Source organism: Manis pentadactyla, chromosome 18 (genome assembly GCF_030020395.1).
Source record: "Manis pentadactyla isolate mManPen7 chromosome 18, mManPen7.hap1, whole genome shotgun sequence".
Taxonomy (NCBI): Eukaryota; Metazoa; Chordata; class Mammalia; order Pholidota; family Manidae; genus Manis; species Manis pentadactyla.
In genome coordinates, this window is record NC_080036.1 from 26,957,362 (window position 1) to 26,974,014 (window position 16,653).

The following is a 16,653-nucleotide window of genomic DNA, read 5'->3' on the forward strand; positions in this document are numbered from 1 at the left end:
TTCCTGAAAAAGTAAGAGTATTCAAATCATGCAAAAATCTATATACAATGAGTCAAACTATATCTCCCTCCAAACCTAGACCCTCAATTCTCTTCCCCAGAAAAATCAATATAGGCATACCTTATTTTAAATACCTTTCAGAATATTACTGCTGTTCACTGACAATAGACCTGGTCACCCTACAGCTCCGGTGGAGAGGTACAATGGGATTGATGTTGTTTTCCTGCCTGCTAACACAATATCCATTCTGCAGCCACGGCTCAAGGAGTAATTTCACCTTTCAAGTCTATCTATTTTAGAAATGCTTTTCATAAGACCATAGATAATGATTCCTCTGATGGATCTGGGTAAAGTCAATGGAAGGCCTTCTGGAAAGATTCACCATTCTAGATGCCATTAAGAACATTCCTGATTAATGGGAAGAGGTCAAAATATCAACATTCCTAGAAGTTTGGAGGAAGTTGATTCCAACCTCCAGGATGACTTTGAGGGTTTCAAAGCTTCAGTGGAGAAAGTCACTGCAGATGTGGGGGAAACAGCAAGAGAACTAGAAGTAGGAGTGGAGCCTGAAGGTGGGACTGACTTGCCGCATCTCATGATAAACTTGAGCAGATGAGGAGCTGCTCCTTATGGAGAAGCAAAGGAAGTACTTCTTTGAGATGGAATCTGCTCCTGGTGAGGATGCTGTGAAGACTGTTGAAATGACGGCAAAGGATTTAGAATGTGACATAAACTTAGTTGGTTTATCCAGTTGAGAAGACTGACCACAATTTTGAAAGATGTTCTTCCGTGAGTAAAATGCTATCAAACAGCATTGCATGCTACAAAGAAATCATCCGTGAAAGGAAGAGTCAGTCTGTGTAGCAAACTTCATCGTTGTCTTATTTTTTAAAATTGCCACAGCCACCCCAGCCTTCAGCGGCAACCCCCCAATCAGTCAGCAGCTGTTGGCATCAAAGTAATACCCTCCACCAGCAGAAAGATTAGAACTTGGAGAAAGGTCAGATGATGGTTAGCATTTTTTAGTAATAAATCTTTTTTTTTTTGAGAGGGCATATCTTATATTTATTGATCAAATGGTTGTTAACAACAATAAAATTCTGTATAGGGGACTCAATGCACAATCATTAATCAACCCCAAGCCTAATTCTCAGGAGTCTCCAATCTTCTGAAGTATAATGAACAAGTTCTGACATGGTGAACAAATTCTTACATAGTGAATAAGTTCTTACATGGTGAACAGTGCAAGGGCAGTCATCACAGAAACTTTCGGTTTTGATCACGCATTATGAACTATAAACAATCAGGTCAAATATGAATATTTGTTTGATTTTTATACTTGATTTATATGTGGATCCCACATTTCTCCCTTTATTATTATTATTATTATTTTTAATAAAATGCTGAAGTGGTAGGTAGATGTAAGATAAAGGTAGAAAACTTAGTTTAGTGTTGTAAGAGAGCAAATGTAGATGATCAGGTGTGTGCCTGTAGACTATGTGTTAATCCAAGCTAGACAAGGGCAAGAAAACATCCACGGATGCAGAAGATTTCTCTCAAAACAGAGGGGGAGAGGTTCTAAGCCTCACCTCTGTTGATCCCCAATTTCTCACCTGATGGCCCCCCTGCGACTGTGCCTGTCTTAGGTTGTTCCTCCCTTACCCGTCTCTGGCTAACCAGTCATCTTCCGGGGCCATACAGGGAGATGTAAAGTTGGTAAGTGAGAGAGAAGCCATATTGTTTGAAAAGGTTAGCTTTTTACTTCTTTGCAGATTTATGCCCTGCGGCTTCTATGCCCAGCATTTGTCTTGAGGTATCTTTAGCACTTGGAGGAATTATGATACTTGGTAAATTCGATATGAGGCACGAATTCTATTTAAGGCTTGTAATTAGGAAGGAAGAAGAAAAGCTATAGAGGTAGCAGACGGAAGAAAACATGGGGAGATTGATTATTTCTTTGACATATCTTCTTGTAGAGTAACTTCAGCATGTATAGGTTTTAAACTACTAATAAAATTGCGCACACACATTAACATAATAGGAATACAGTTACATAACCAAAGCAGATCTATAATTACCAGCCATCTCCAGTGAGGCCAAGAAAACCAGTTAGGCATCCTAGGCATTTGTGAAAATTTGTCTATGATATGATGGATATTGTCCAACTGTACTTGAACAGTCTGAGAGAAATCAGACAAATTAAAACAGCCCATTCCTGGGAACTGTTCACATCCCATATGTTCTTTTAACAGTAGATAGTCTGTAGTTGTAAGATTTTGGAGCGCTACAACTTGCACTTCTCCTAATTCTTGGTTGAGTTCCAACAGTATAGATCCAGTCAAATTTGTTGTTTTACTGTATGCACAGGCCAGCTTAGATATCTCCTTCTTCATTCCAATGGCAAGTCCAGGAACCAGTGGGATGAATGCAGCTACAACTGCAGCATTGCCTGGATCTTTGTTGAGGTTTTTTGATGATCATCTTCTGGTATGACTCTTCCAGAGAGTGCTGGTGTTGGAAATTCTTCATATCGTATCTTAGTTCATTTTGTGGGTAGCCAAATTAGGCTTTGATCCTCTGTATAAACACAAACAGACCCTTTGCCCACGCTTTGATCTGCCCTTTATACCATTGTGTAGAACTCATTGGAGGTCACCACACAGGAACTGCTTTTTTTTTTTTAATAAATCATTTTTAAATTAAGATGTGTGCACCATTTGTTAAGACATAATGCTATTGCACACTTAATAGTCTACAGTGTAATGTAAACATAACTTTTATGTGCATTGGGAAACCAAAAACATTCATTTGACTCACTTTATTGTGGTATTTGCTTGATTGCAGTGGTCTGGAACCAAATCTGCACACAAAATATCTCTAGTTCTCCAGATAATCTTCTGTATCTGTGATAATTTTTCAGCAGATATTCAATTAGGTATGGGTGTACCATAATCCCTATAAAATCCAAGCACACTTGTGAGGTGGGGCTATTGCCACACACACACACACTTATCTGGGTCCCTCAGTAAGATGGCTCAGTGTCACTCTGCATCATCAGGTCAGACTGGACATCATTCCTTTTCACAGCAATTTAATTAGTCCCCTGTTGATGGAAACTTAGATTGCATCCAATTCTTTTCCCCTATTGATGGAAACTTATATTGTGTCCAGTGCTTGTCCCCTAATGATGGAAACTTAGATCGTGCCCAGTCCTTCTCTGCTGTAAGCACTGCAGTGAACATTCTTGCAAATACGTCTTTGCACACATTTGCCATACAAAGTACCCAGAAGTAGAATTGCTAGACCAAAGATTTGCAATTTTAAAAACGCTATTAGATGTGACACTGCCTCTGAGGGCTACACCAGTACACACTCTCACATCAGTGGACAGGCCGGTGGGCCTGTTACCCATACCCTCCCCAGTCCTGAGGATTGACAAACCTGTTGGCCTTTCTAATATAAGCAGTAGAAAATTATTTCTAATTGTCTTTCTAGTTAGCATTTATTTAACTCTGAGTGATGTGAAGTATCCTTTTGAACTGCCCTTTTCAAAGACAAAAGAAATAGAAACTTGAGGATTTCACCCACCTCTCCTGTCAGCTGACCTCTCCTGTCAGCTGAGACAGTGGTTCTCAAAGTGTGGTCCCTGGACCACATCAGCACCACCTGAGAATATGTTAGAAATGCAAGTTCTCAGCCCACCCAGACCTCCTGAATCAGAAACTCTGGAGATGGGGCCCAGCAATCTGTTTTAATGAGCTGTCTGTTCAGCCCCCACGCCTTGAGTTTCTGATTAGTAGGTGACATGAGGCACACAAGAAGGTGCATTTTGTACAAATCCCAGGCAGTGCTGATGCTGCTGGCCCAGGGACCACACTTTGAGAACCACTGAGCTAGCACATCAGTCTTACAGTACTATTTAACCTTAATGCACCTTTCTGACTCCCTCTTTGCAAGAAAGATAACAGAAAACAATGATATGTGTTTAGGGCTTAAGGATTGCTTTTGTTAGGTGTTTGATGGACCTGGAGGAGATGCCTGGTCATGTTAAAGAGGAAACCTGGCTTTGAGGAATGTTTGGAAAGCTGCTGCCAGGCCAACAGCCTGCTTCAGAAGCTTCCAAAAGGCAGAGCAGCGCCCCCATGTGTGACGGTTGCTTACTGCCAGTGCGAAGGGAAGGAAGTCTGAAAGGGGATGCCCAGAGACAGTGGGCGGATGACCGCCAGGACGCCTTCTCATGTTGGTCTGAGCCGGTGGGATCCTTGTTCCGTAGACCAGGGGTTCTCAACCCCAGCCACCCTTTGGAATCACCTGGGGATCTTGTAAAAGACACCCATGCCGGACCCTCCCCCCGAAAATTCTGATGTAATCAGTCTGGGGAAGGCCCAGGCATCAGCGTCATTCCTGTTGTCACACAAGTCCCCAGGTGATTCTAATATACAGTCAGATGAGAGAGCACTGCTTTGGGGAAAAATCCAGAAATCTAGACTGGCCTTTTCAATCTAGATTTAAACTTCCTTATTTAAATTTTTTAAATTGTGGTAAAATGCACATAACATAAAATTTACCACCTTTAGCATTTTTAAGTGCAGAGTTCAGTAGTGTTAAGTACACTCATTGTTGTGCAACCAATCTCCCAAATACTTTTCCTCTTGCGAAGCCATATGTACCCGTTAAACTCTATGCTCTGTGCCCAGTAAGCACTAACTCTCCGTTCCCCCAGCCCGTGCCAACCACCATTCTACGTTCTGTCTCTGTGAATTTGATTACTCTAGGGACCTTGTATAAGTGGAACCATACAGTATTTGTCTTTTTTGTGACTGGCTTATTCCACTCAGCGTGACGTCCTCAGGGTCTGTCCACATTGCAGCGTGTGTCAGACGTTCCTTCCTTTTTACAGCTGAATGACGTTCCCTTCTATACAGGTGCCACCCCTGGTTTGTCCCTTCATCTGTTGATGGACATTTGGATTGCTTCCACCTTTTGGCTATTGTGAATAAAGCCACTATGAACCTGGGTGGACTTATATGATATTCTTTAAAGAAAAGAGAATTAACAGTTAAAATAATAGTTAAACTGAATGCTTACTATGGTTCATGCCCTGGTCTAAGTCCTCTACTGAAGTCGCCTTCCTTAGACCTCCAAACAGCTCTGTGAGGTATTCATAGAGCTGTTATTACCCCATTTTACAGATGAGGAAACAGACCCTGAACAGTTGGGTAACTTGCCCAAGGTCGCAGCATTTTGCAGAGCTCCCTCAGGATAAATATCATCTGGAGTATTTGTTAAAAGCACCCATTCCCAGGGCCCCTTCTGTTCCTATAGACTCTGAGCCTCAACAGGGAGCCCAGAAGGTAGATTTTTCCTGTCTGCCAAGGTTTGTGTGTCACAGAGGGAAGCTGGGAGCATGGGGGCCACTCGGCGGTAGGCCCAGCAGTCTGAACACAGAGCCCCTTCTCCAGCCATGAGGCCGACTGCCTCATTGAGGTTGTGTTTTTAAGGCCCCTTATGCTCTGAGAGAGGTGAACGAACACCTCTGACAGATTCCTAACCTTTGTATTTGTTGTGTGGCCAAGCAGCTCTTAAGTGTTTGAAGACTCCCACCCCTTTTTATGTCACAGTACCTTATTTTAAACCTGGAATTCCCTAGAAGTACAAGATTCCTTTCATTGCTATCTTTTGAAAAAGAGAAACTTGGGTGCCAGGCCTGGGTGGGACACACATCTGATATTTCAGATTCCAAAGTTCAGAGTCATGGGTCCCTTGGGACCAGCTTGTTGTCCTTCAGGGGCCTGTCCCCAGGACCCGTTCAGAGACCGTCAGAGTCCACTCAAATCACCCGCCTTATTGAAGCACACGGCCACAGCCTCTCTGGGTACCCAAGGGAGAGAAACAGATTCGATCCCTTGCATCTCACTGGAGAGGGCCATGCTTCCTCCTCAGAATCACGCCTGGACCTTTCTGTGTTGAGAGCTCGCACCCTAGTTTTTACGTAGTTTTTCTTGGTCTTAGGAGGTCCCAACATGCAGACTGGAGTCTTTCATTGAGGTATACGGGATATTGTCTGGAAAGAGACGTGGCGGCCCCCGTGCTGTCAGGAATGTTCTGCATCTTGATCTGGGCAGTGGTTATGCGGGTGTAAACATGTATAAATTCATTCATTGCATACTTTTTTTCTTGAATGTATGTTATACCTCATTAAAAATAAAAGTAAAAAAGAATAGGGTAACTTTATGTGTATTGTTACATAGTGGTTTCCAAGACATATTGTTATGTCTTGGTAAATGAGAGGAAAGGTAAATGAGAGGAAACTATATATATGCTATATTGCTATTTCATAAAGGAATATAGGGAATTACCTTTATCACATCTTTTATGTCATTTGCATTTTGTGCCCTGTGCATGAATTACCTTTATAAAAATCTGCTCCTCAAGATAAGAAGGATAAATCTATCGATTAAAAGAGAACTAAAGAGATGTATCAACCAATAACTCAGTCTCAAGAAAACTAATAAAAAATGATATTTGTGGCATAATTGGAAATTATCTGATGATAATATAGAAGTGTTAATGTTAATTTTTTACATGTGATAAAGGTAGTATGTATTTGTAAAGGCAGTATGGTTCTCTAAGTATTTACCTTTTAGAAATTCACACTGCTGTGTTTATGGGTGAAATGACATGATGTTCAAAATTTGCTTCAGAATAAGGGGTTGGGAGAGGGTAGGGTAGAGCTTGAAATAAGACTGGCTCAGAGTTGATAACTAAGGCTGGCTCATGGGCACAGGGCCTCAAAGCATTCTGTCCCCTTTGTATATGTCTGAAATTTTTCCATAGCAAAAACTTAAAAATGATTGATGAAATTATACACTAGTGTTAACTTTGATTATTAAGGCATTTTGGGACACCTGGGCTTTTCCAACTGGATACACAATAACCAATACATTAATATCCATTATGTGTCAGATATTCTATTATAAACAACAATAAAAATTTCCAAGATTAAAAAAAAAAAAAATCTGCTCCTCTGGAGGTGAAGCCCAGGAGCCATATCTAACAGCTTCTCCAGGGGATTCTGTGCACCATGCACTTTGAGAATCCCTCCATAGCGTTGTGCTGGCCTTTTTTGCCGCATCCCACTGTAAGAGGAAGATAGATACAAGGGGTGCTCCAGACTCAAAGGTAGTGTCCCTCATGGTTGCTGACTGTAGGATAAATGTGCTGTTCAAGTGGGGGTGTCAAAACCTTTGAGGCAGTGCCAAGGTCAACAACTTAAGTGTCCGTGCAAATCCACACTGTCCCCATGCTGGTCGGTCTTGTCCACGCTTCTTACCATCGTCCCTAACTTTCCATTAGGTTTTCTTTCCAGTCAGCTCCCTGCAGAGTCTGGGGTTGGGCTTAGAAGGATGTGCTCAATCCCTTCACTGCGACATGGCCACTAACCTCCTCCTTTAGCAAAGCTGCTGAGGTAGAACATGGCTTCAGCGGCTTCCCAGGGGGACATCTGCTGAGATCCCCCCTCCTGGGTAAACTAGGCCCAAACACACTCCTGTGTGTTTCTGAATGGATCTGCCTCTGTTGGCACCCTGTCCTTCTGTCACCAGGAACACTTTATACTAATCCTGTAGAGCATCCAGGCGTCCCTCTGGACTGAAGTTTGTCTCTCCTCCCTTCCCCCAAGCTGACAAGAAGAGCCTGCAAATAACATCCACTCGGTCCTTTTCTTAACACCGTGAGTCATTGCACACATGGGGATAGCCTCCTGTTTCGTAGCCTAAGAAGCTAATCCCACAGGGTTTTGCTCTTGTGTTTACATCGCTGTATGAACAGATGTGCTCATGCACTCCACTCCTGGGATACCTGTTTTGATTTCCATGAGCTTCTCGATGGGTTTAAACTCACCTTTAAAGGAACATTGTACATCCGCTGGGTCACAGTACCTCCCCGCCCAGACACTGCTGATGCCATGTTTCCTCTTACACCGAGGGGCACCTGGGAACTTCTCTGTCTGTCGGTATGTATGTATGTCTCTCTGTCTAAGTATGTTGGCACCCAGTTAGTAACCCTCCAGCTTGCTTTTCTTCCAATCTTTGTTACACCTAAAATGACTGAGTAGCCTTCCCTCTGCCCGCAGGCTGCACCTGGGAATTCGGAGCCATGGTGAACTACATCAGGAAGACGTATCCGCTGACCCAGCTGGTCGTCGTGGGCTTCAGCCTGGGTGGTAACATCGTGTGTAAATACTTGGGGGAGACTCAAGCCAACCAAGAACAGGTGCTGTGCTGCGTCAGCGTGTGCCAGGGGTACAGCGCGCTGAGGTGAGTGGCCCCACTGTGTCCCCCTCTTGCCTCTTCCACCTGGTCCTTCAGTTAGCACGAGGTCGTGATGCCCCACTGCAGGGGATGCTGGTCCACGAAGACCGTGGCAGTGCTGTGGCAGGCGGAGCCGAAGTTCCTGGCTCTTGGATTCACCTTATTTTGCTTCCACATCACGTACTAGAGTTGTCCTGTCAGACCCTGAAAGCCTGGGACACGCAGCTGTATTTGGGGATCAGATCTGAATAAGTAACCGAATAAGCCAAAGTTCCCTTTAATAGCTGCCATTGCCCTACGGAGTCTCGGTGCCGTGGCTTAATCTGTCCAGGCTCCAGCTGTTTTGTAGATCGTGGGTTCATGAAAGAACACAGAAGACCGGCTAGCCAGAATCTGAGAGCTTCCTCCTAATGCAGAAGAGCTGAGTCTAGATGGCCTCTTGAAGAAATCTGTATAAATAATTTCCTCTGTGTCCTCACCTTCAAATATTCATCTCCCTTAGGCATCCCAGACATCCCCGCAAAGGAGATGACCTACTGGGGACGGGGTTACCTCGCCCCCTAGTCCGCTGGCAGCAGAACCCCGCTGATAGCAAGTCACTTCAGGGGTTCATATCCCTCTTTCAGTGGTCCAGGCACATCATGAACGGAAGCTGGTTTATGAGCAGCTGGACTTCGCCAACTACAGCAAGCAGGTGCTGGCTTCTGCGCCTTGCCCTGGCTCTGGCGGGAGGTGGGGTGCTCTACTGGGATGTAGAAATAATTTCCTCTGTGTTCTCACCTTCAAATCTTCATCTCTCTTAGGCATCCCAGACATCCCCGCAAAGGAGATGACCTACTGGGGACAGGGTTACCTTGCCCCCGAGTCCCCTTTATTTTCCTAGTCTTAATGCCAAACAGTCCTTTTGGTTAATAAATGAGTCCTTCCTTTCTGCTCACCTTTATCTCTCTCATAATGTAGTTTAAACCTATTTTGTCATTTTCTGATGGATAATGGCTGTTATTTCTAAAAATATATCTTACTGGGATTTGAAGCCAGCATACCCAAAGGGCAAGTGCAGGCCCAGAATTCAGCCTCTGCCTTTGAGGCTTAAAGCTGGCCAAAAAGGAGGATTTAATGTACCCAGGGTAAACATGAGGTGAGCAGAGGGCCTACCACAGGATTCTCAGGAGCAGGGCCTGGCCTGAGGACCCTGTCTGCTCCTGCCTGACATGGGGTCCAATTGTCGGATACCTTCTGTCATCCATAAAACTGGAATCACTAGAGTCCCTTCCTAAACCAAGTGCTGTGACATTATTGTGGACACTAACTTCGTGCTCAGAGAGCCCTGGATTTGAAAAGTTGAAGGACATAGGACGTTTGTTTTCATTTTTTTCCCCCAATGGACATCCTAAATGACGACAGCTTTATTTCATTTTGTGGCAGTAGCGCCACCTGCTGTTGGCAAGAGTGCAGGATCAGCACGTTTGGGGAACTAAGGTGTTGGAGCTCAGGCCAAGAAGGTTTAGGAACCTAGGACACTGGAATCTGTGAGATGCTTTACATTTTGCAGACTATCAAAGAGAAAGAGGCGGCCTTATCCTCTGGGTCCCAGAGAACGTTAACACTGGGGCTCAGATCCCGCGGCCCTACACGTGGGCACTGGTGCAGGTGCTGTCCCAGGCTCAGAGCCCCTCAGCATTTGAATGAGCTCTGCTCCCTGAGAGACACTGCCCAATTTAAACCAGTGTAACATTTTTTTCCTGCCAAGGCCTGGGGGCATGAACTTTTCAGCACTGGGATGATGACAGCCCTTCCTTTATGCCGAGGCGGAGCAGGGAGGGCTCGTCTGTCTCTGCAGAGCTCACACTGCTGGTACATCTCTCCTGGCTGAGTCTGGAGAACCGCTTGTCAGTCCATCCCTCCCTCTGGCTTCCATCCCAGTAGAGCACCCCACCTCCAGCCAGAGCCAGGGCAAGGCGCAGAAGCCAGCACCTGCTTGCTGTAGTTGGCGAAGTCCAGCTGCTTATAAACCAGCTTCTGTTCACGATGTGCCTGGACCACTGAAAGAGGGATACAAATGCCCTGAAGTTACGTGCTATCTAGTGGGTTTAACATGTTTCTGTAGCATAAACAGCTGCCAACGAGCTCTGGAAACATTCATGGTCAGGTCCCATCTCTCTGGTTTAATCAGTCATTTGAAACTTACCATAAAGACCCTTGATTATAAATTCATGCAGTGAATAGTAACCAGACAGGAGTGTGAGAGGGAGACGTGGTGACACAAGATTACCCGCAGATTAATTCATTCCTTGACTCATTTGGTTCATTCAGCTAGACGCCCTTCTAGGTAATGGGGACACAGTTGTGAACAAGGCAGAAAAATTCCCTGCCTTCATGGGACTTAAAGAAAAGTGAAAGGATGCTCTTTTTGGTCTGGTTTCAGGCAAAATCAATTCTTCATTTCCTGAGGAAGCCTTCAGGAATCTTGTATTGCAGAATTCACAATAATAATACAATTAAAATACAAGCATTTTATAGCAATTTGGGTATAACAGTTATATCAGAGGGCCTCACACCACTTAATGACTTAGTGACAACAGAATGATATTTACGAAACAGAAAATCAAATACACATCGCTGGTAGGTTCCACACTGGGCATGAGTGCTCAAGAAGTCCCCAGTGAAGTGAGGTCAGTGGGGAGGGATTTGGGACAGAGGAGAAGGTGAGGTGGACAGTAATACCAGGCCAGGGGCAGGGACCCTTTGAAGGACAATAGAGGAATGACCTTAATGCAGTTCTGCCCCTGGTTCAAGGGAGTGTAAGCATCCCTGCCGTAGCCATTGTGAGGTCCCAGTGTTCTTAGCAAGGGCTCTCTGGCCACAGAGAAGGGCCAGGTACCACTTTTCCAGCTGGGTGGTCTGTGTATTCCCTCTTTTGCTTTTCATGGGCAAACTCAAGATTATGGATGAGTATGTGACAAAAGCAAGCGTAATCATTCATCAAGTCCTCCTCCATCGTTGTGCCTTAATCAAATCTGTGTTTGTAGTTGAAGAGCTGTACAACGATCAGTAATTTTGTATTTGAAGCCAAGCAAACAGGAAAAATCTGCTGAGTTGAGATACACCTCTGTGGGCAGAACTCTGGCCTAGGAATCAGCTTAGCTTTACCAACACTGGGTTGTGAAGCTGACTGCATGGTTTGCCCTTAGGGCCTTGGAGATTTTTGTTGTTAATCTTTCTAATCAGAAAAATGAGGGTGTATGACATCCCTCTGATTTAGTAACCCCATTCCTATCAAAGTAAATCCCAAGGGAAAATAATCGGATAAGGAGGAAAGGGGGTTGGTGCGTGGCCTCCCTACCCTTATCTAGGCTCTCTGCCCCATCCCGCTGCAAAGCCCAGCCAGGTAGGAATGAAGGATTCTGGGCCAGCTCTCCAGGAGGGTACAGAGACAGTTCTCTTTTGCCCACACTCTCAAGCTAAACCTCTCTGCAGGTCAGCCCTGCTGCTGAACCAGCTGCCAGCCCGGAGTCCGCTGCCTGGGTCTCTTGGGTCCAGAGGCTCTACCATCCTTCCTCCCAGAGCCACGCTGCTCAAAGCTGGCCCCGGTTTCACCCCCACCGCAGTATGACTCTCTTGTAGGGCCATGTTAGAAATAACCCACGTGTCCAACATGGAGATAGTTGTGACTTCTGATACACAAATTCAGTGGAAAACAAAGCAGCTTTTATTTTTAAAAACCAATAAAATGTATATATTAAAAGTAGGGAAGAAGACACTATGTAAAATATGACTGTAGGGAGGGAACATAGGGTGTTGTAGTTGAGTGAGTATAGCTTTTTAGATTTGCAAAATAAAAGAGCTCTGGAGACCTATTACATAGCAATAAGAATATAACAACACTATGGGACTGTGTATTTAAAAATAGCTAAGATGGTAAATTTAATATGTATTTTTTTCTACCATTAATTTTTTTTGAAAAGAAATAAAAAGAGATTGTACATGGGCAAAGCCTGGAAGGGTACTCCCTCCCTACCCAAGTAAAATAGTTTCTTATGTTGTTGTGGTAGCATCCTGGGAAAAATTCTTAATGTACTTTAAAGGTTCATTAACAGATTGCTTTCAAGGTATGTTTTAATATTGCCAAGATCCACATCCCACCAATACATCCCTATACATTTGCAGTACCTCTGCATTCTCTTATTAGAGACTAATAAAGGAGTCTAATATTCTAGGGCCTTCTAGAATATTAGTTACGTGTGTGTGTCGGAACCTCTCTCTCTCATTCTCATCCCCCATGCTTCTCAAAGACCACAGGACAAAGCTGGCTGGTGCCTGTTCTGTCTCTGCACCCTGGGATGCAGTTTATTTGAGACCGGAGCTTCTAATTCCTTTGGATGTTAGATCCACTCTTTCCCCAGTTGGTTCTCTTCCAATTTCCTTTTTTTTTTTTTTTTTTATTATTTTTTTTTGAAGGGTAGCCGACACACAGTATTACATTAGTTTCAGGTGTACAACACAGTGACTCAACATTTATATACATGATAATTCTAGGTACCAGCTATCACCGTACCAAGCCGCCACAACACCTTGACTACACTCCCCATGCTATACACCACATCCTGGCCACCCGGCCACTTCACAATTGGAAGTGTGTGTGTGTATATATATATATATATATTTTTGTTTGTTTGTTTGTTTTTTTGTTGTTTTTGTGAGGGCATCTCTCATATTCATTGATCAAATGGTTGTCAACAACAATAAAATTCTGTATGGGGGGGGTCAATGCTCAATGCACAACCATTAATCCACCCCAAGCCTAATCCTCGTCAGTCTCCAATCCTCCGAAGCACGACGAACAAGCTCTTACATGGAGAACAAATTCCCACATAGTGAATAAGTTACATGGCGAACCTTACAAGGGCAGTCATCACAGAAGCCCTCGGTTTTGCCCATGCATCATGAACCATTAACAGTCAGTTCAAATATGAATATTCATTCGACCTTCATACTTGATTTACATGTGGACACCACACCCCTCTCCCCATCATTATCATTTCCAACAAAATGCTGAAGTGGTAGGTAGACACGAGACAAAGGTAGAAAACACAGTCCAGTGCTGCAAGAGAGAAAATGCAGATGATCAGGCGTGTGCCCACAGACCATGCGCCAATCCAAGCTAGACATGGGCAACAAAACATCCATGCATGCAGAAGATCTCCCCCAGAACAGGGGGGGGAGGCTCCAAGCCTCACCTCTGCCGATCCCCATTTTCTCACCTGATGGCCCCCCTGCGACTGTGCCTGCCCCAGGCCGTTCCTCCCTTGAGGAATTGCACCCGCCTCCGGCCAACCAGTCATCCTCCGGGGCCACACAGGGAAATGTTAAGTTGGGAAGTGAGAGAGAAGCCCCATTGTTCGAAAAGGCCAGCCTCCCACCTCTCCGCACATTTATGCCCCGTGGCTTCCATGCCCAGCACCCGTCCTGAGGCGTCCCCACCCGACTTCCTTTTGATCAGGCGATCCACTCATTTTGCAAAATATGATTTGGGAAGGGAGCTCTCCCTGAGCAGTCCCCCAGCAGCATAGAGTGGTCGGCGCAGCTCTTCTCTGCCTCACGGATGCCCTGGACATAAATGTAGAGGCCTGTTTTGACTGGACCTTCTTCTAAGTGATTGAAACATCCATGTCCTTCCACAACACCTTTTTAAATTGTTCAGCCATTCAAAGAGGAATCCCTCACCAACTGGCTGGGAAACCAGTATGGAGGATGTCTTATTATTTAATGTTACACTGACTAGAATTAAATGCATTTTAAAAAGAACCCTATTTGTTTTGATAATAGGTAGATAGACAGATGGATAAAGTTCTTCAAAAGCCCATATACATCATTCTGGAGTAAGACTCCCGGTTAGGCCATATGGTTTTTTAGGGTGCTCTTTCCTCCTCACTTGTGATCACACTGATGGAACCACTTTGTGAGGGCTTTGCCACTCTCAGGAGGCATCGTCCCTTCTAGAGTCATCCTGGTGAAGTTTATGAAACTGCCTTCCTACCAACAAGGGTTCACTGTAGATCATACGAAGCCTTCTCCTGGCTTGTCCTTTCCGTTCCTGCAGTGTCTGGGGAGGCCTCCATGCATTTCTTGAATGGCCTTCTGACCTTTCCTGAGGGTGGTGTTTGTCTTCCCTTTGAATATTAGCTCTGTTTGATGAGCATGTCACGCACTAGTCAATCCACAAACCCTTTCACTTTTAGCTTCCCACTATCTCTTATTTTTTAACCATGATATTATGGAAAATGTTTCCCATAAAAACTCAAGTGTGACAACTTTGGGGAAATTAATTTTATAAATTCTATGGATTAAAAAAATACTTATGAACCACCCAGTCCCTTCTCTTGCATCTGGGATATGGCACTGATAGATTCTGTGCGGGAACAGTGACACCCAGATTCACCCCCAGAGTGGAATCAGGCCTCAGGACCCCGGGGTCTGCAGGACAAGGGTTAGCATGGACTCGGAGCAGCTGTGTCTGGGTGCACACCCACGGGAACGCGCACCGAGCAGGGAGGGCTGAGCCCAGTGGCGGGACTAAGCACCCCGGTGTGTGTTCGCCTGGCATGTGGGCATGGCCACCTGCTGTGGAGGCATGGAGAGGAGGCTGGCCCACTGTCCCCTCCCTCCACGTGGGGCCGTGGCAGCAGCACCCAGGCCCTGGAGCCAGCAGGCCTGGCTCAGACCTTGGCTAAACCTTACCGTCCCAGGATGACCCAGGCAGGGCCAGCCCCGTGACCTCTAAGTCCGCGGTCACCTAGTCTGGAAGCGGGGATAAAATTACCTGCCCAGGGCCGCGGCTGCGGGGGCGGCAGGCAGTGACCCTCATGTCCCGTAGGCCTGCCTCTAGAAGGAAAAGGACCGCAGGGCCAGGCCCTCCAGCTGTGCCCAGAGGGGTGGGTCGCCTCTTTGCTCCCTCCATTTCCTGGCCCCTTCAAAGTCCGAAGGCTGATAAAAGGAAAGCTCAAAATGTCTGGTTTTTCCTTTGCCTCTCAAACAGCAACAAAAGGTGTTTTTAGGTTTTTCCCTGCCCTGTACCTCTCTATACCCACCCTCCCCTTACACACTCCCACTATTAAGCCAGAAAAGCTTGCTTGCAGGGTAGGAAGCCAAGTAGAGAAAGTGTTGGAAGGACACCTGACGCAGACTTCGGTACTGGCCGCTTCTCAGGCCAGGTGCTGGAGGGGGTGTCGGGAGTGTCACCAGCAAGCCTGCGGCCCTCCCGGGCTTTCTCGCCGGGGCCTCCGTTCAGCAGCGCCGGTTTGGTGTCTCTAGGGTCCTCTAGAGACAGGCCGAGTCCCATGCGTTCCCGGGCGGGGAGCCGTGGTCTTCGGGCAGGCCCTTCCCCGGGGGTGGCAGGGGCCTCCCGTGGGCGCCACCTGCAGCCGCGGCCCTGCGCTCTCACTCCTGCTGTGGCTCTTTCAGGGCCCAGGAGACCTTCATGCAGTGGGATCAGTGCCGGCGCTTCTACAACTTCCTCATGGCCGACAACATGAAGAAGATCATCCTCTCGCACAGGTACGCCGCCTCCTCTTCTCCCAGGGCAGCCCCTTTGGGAGCTGATTTCAGCGTCTCTAAAAGCCAGACCTCTTGTTTCTCCAGGAAACAAAGGCAGGGGTGGCACATATTCTCTGCTGACGGCTTTGTGGCTTGGTTGGAAACAGACTTGTCCCAGGTTATCAGGTTCACCAACTTGCTTTCTGCTTTGTTAATTCTCCATATATCCAAGACAAACGGCTTCTGGACCATTCCTTCCCAAATCAGAGCGGTCCTGAGGGCAGCCTGCCACCCTTTAGGAGCCTCTCTCAGGATGCTTCTGTGCGTAGGGGTCCGGTGTTATCCTCAGTTGGGTTCTGACCGTGCAGCCGCGTGACGGGAGTCGGGCCGCTGGTGCAAAGCGTAGTGTCTGCGCCTCCCCGCCCGCGCCTCCGTGTGTTCTCCAGGCTCCTCCTGCCCCCCTCCTGCTCAGGCTCCCAGGTGGGTTAGCCCCCCACAAGCGCTTAGAGCAGTGCCTGGCGTGCAGTAGCAGCTGACAAATCTTAGCGACGGTTTTACCATTGTGATTATTATTATTGATGCCGTCTCTCCTGCCTCCCCACAACCATCCCCCCCAGCTGCCCGGGCTGCTTGAATGCCCCTGAGCCCCCTGGCTGCTCCCTCACCACCGCACCCTTGCTGAGAACACCTTTCCTCTCTGCTTGTCCAAACTGGGCCCATGCTTCCAGGCCCAGCTCAGCTCCCCTCCGTGAAGTCAGACCCTCACCCCTAAGTTGTTTTTCTGTTGCTTCCCTGGTGCAAACATGTG

General features: G+C 46.3%; 1 protein-coding gene across 1 annotated transcript in view; it reads left to right on the forward strand.

Moving 5' to 3' along the window:
* Positions 1-16,653, forward strand: part of ABHD2 (abhydrolase domain containing 2, acylglycerol lipase) — a 91,843-nt gene that overhangs the window by 62,066 nt on the left and 13,124 nt on the right. The window contains exons 6-7 of the mRNA XM_036932034.2: positions 8,135-8,318; positions 15,774-15,866. Coding sequence (XP_036787929.1) covers positions 8,135-8,318; positions 15,774-15,866 — 277 coding nt within the window. The remainder of the gene's footprint in view (positions 1-8,134; positions 8,319-15,773; positions 15,867-16,653) is intronic.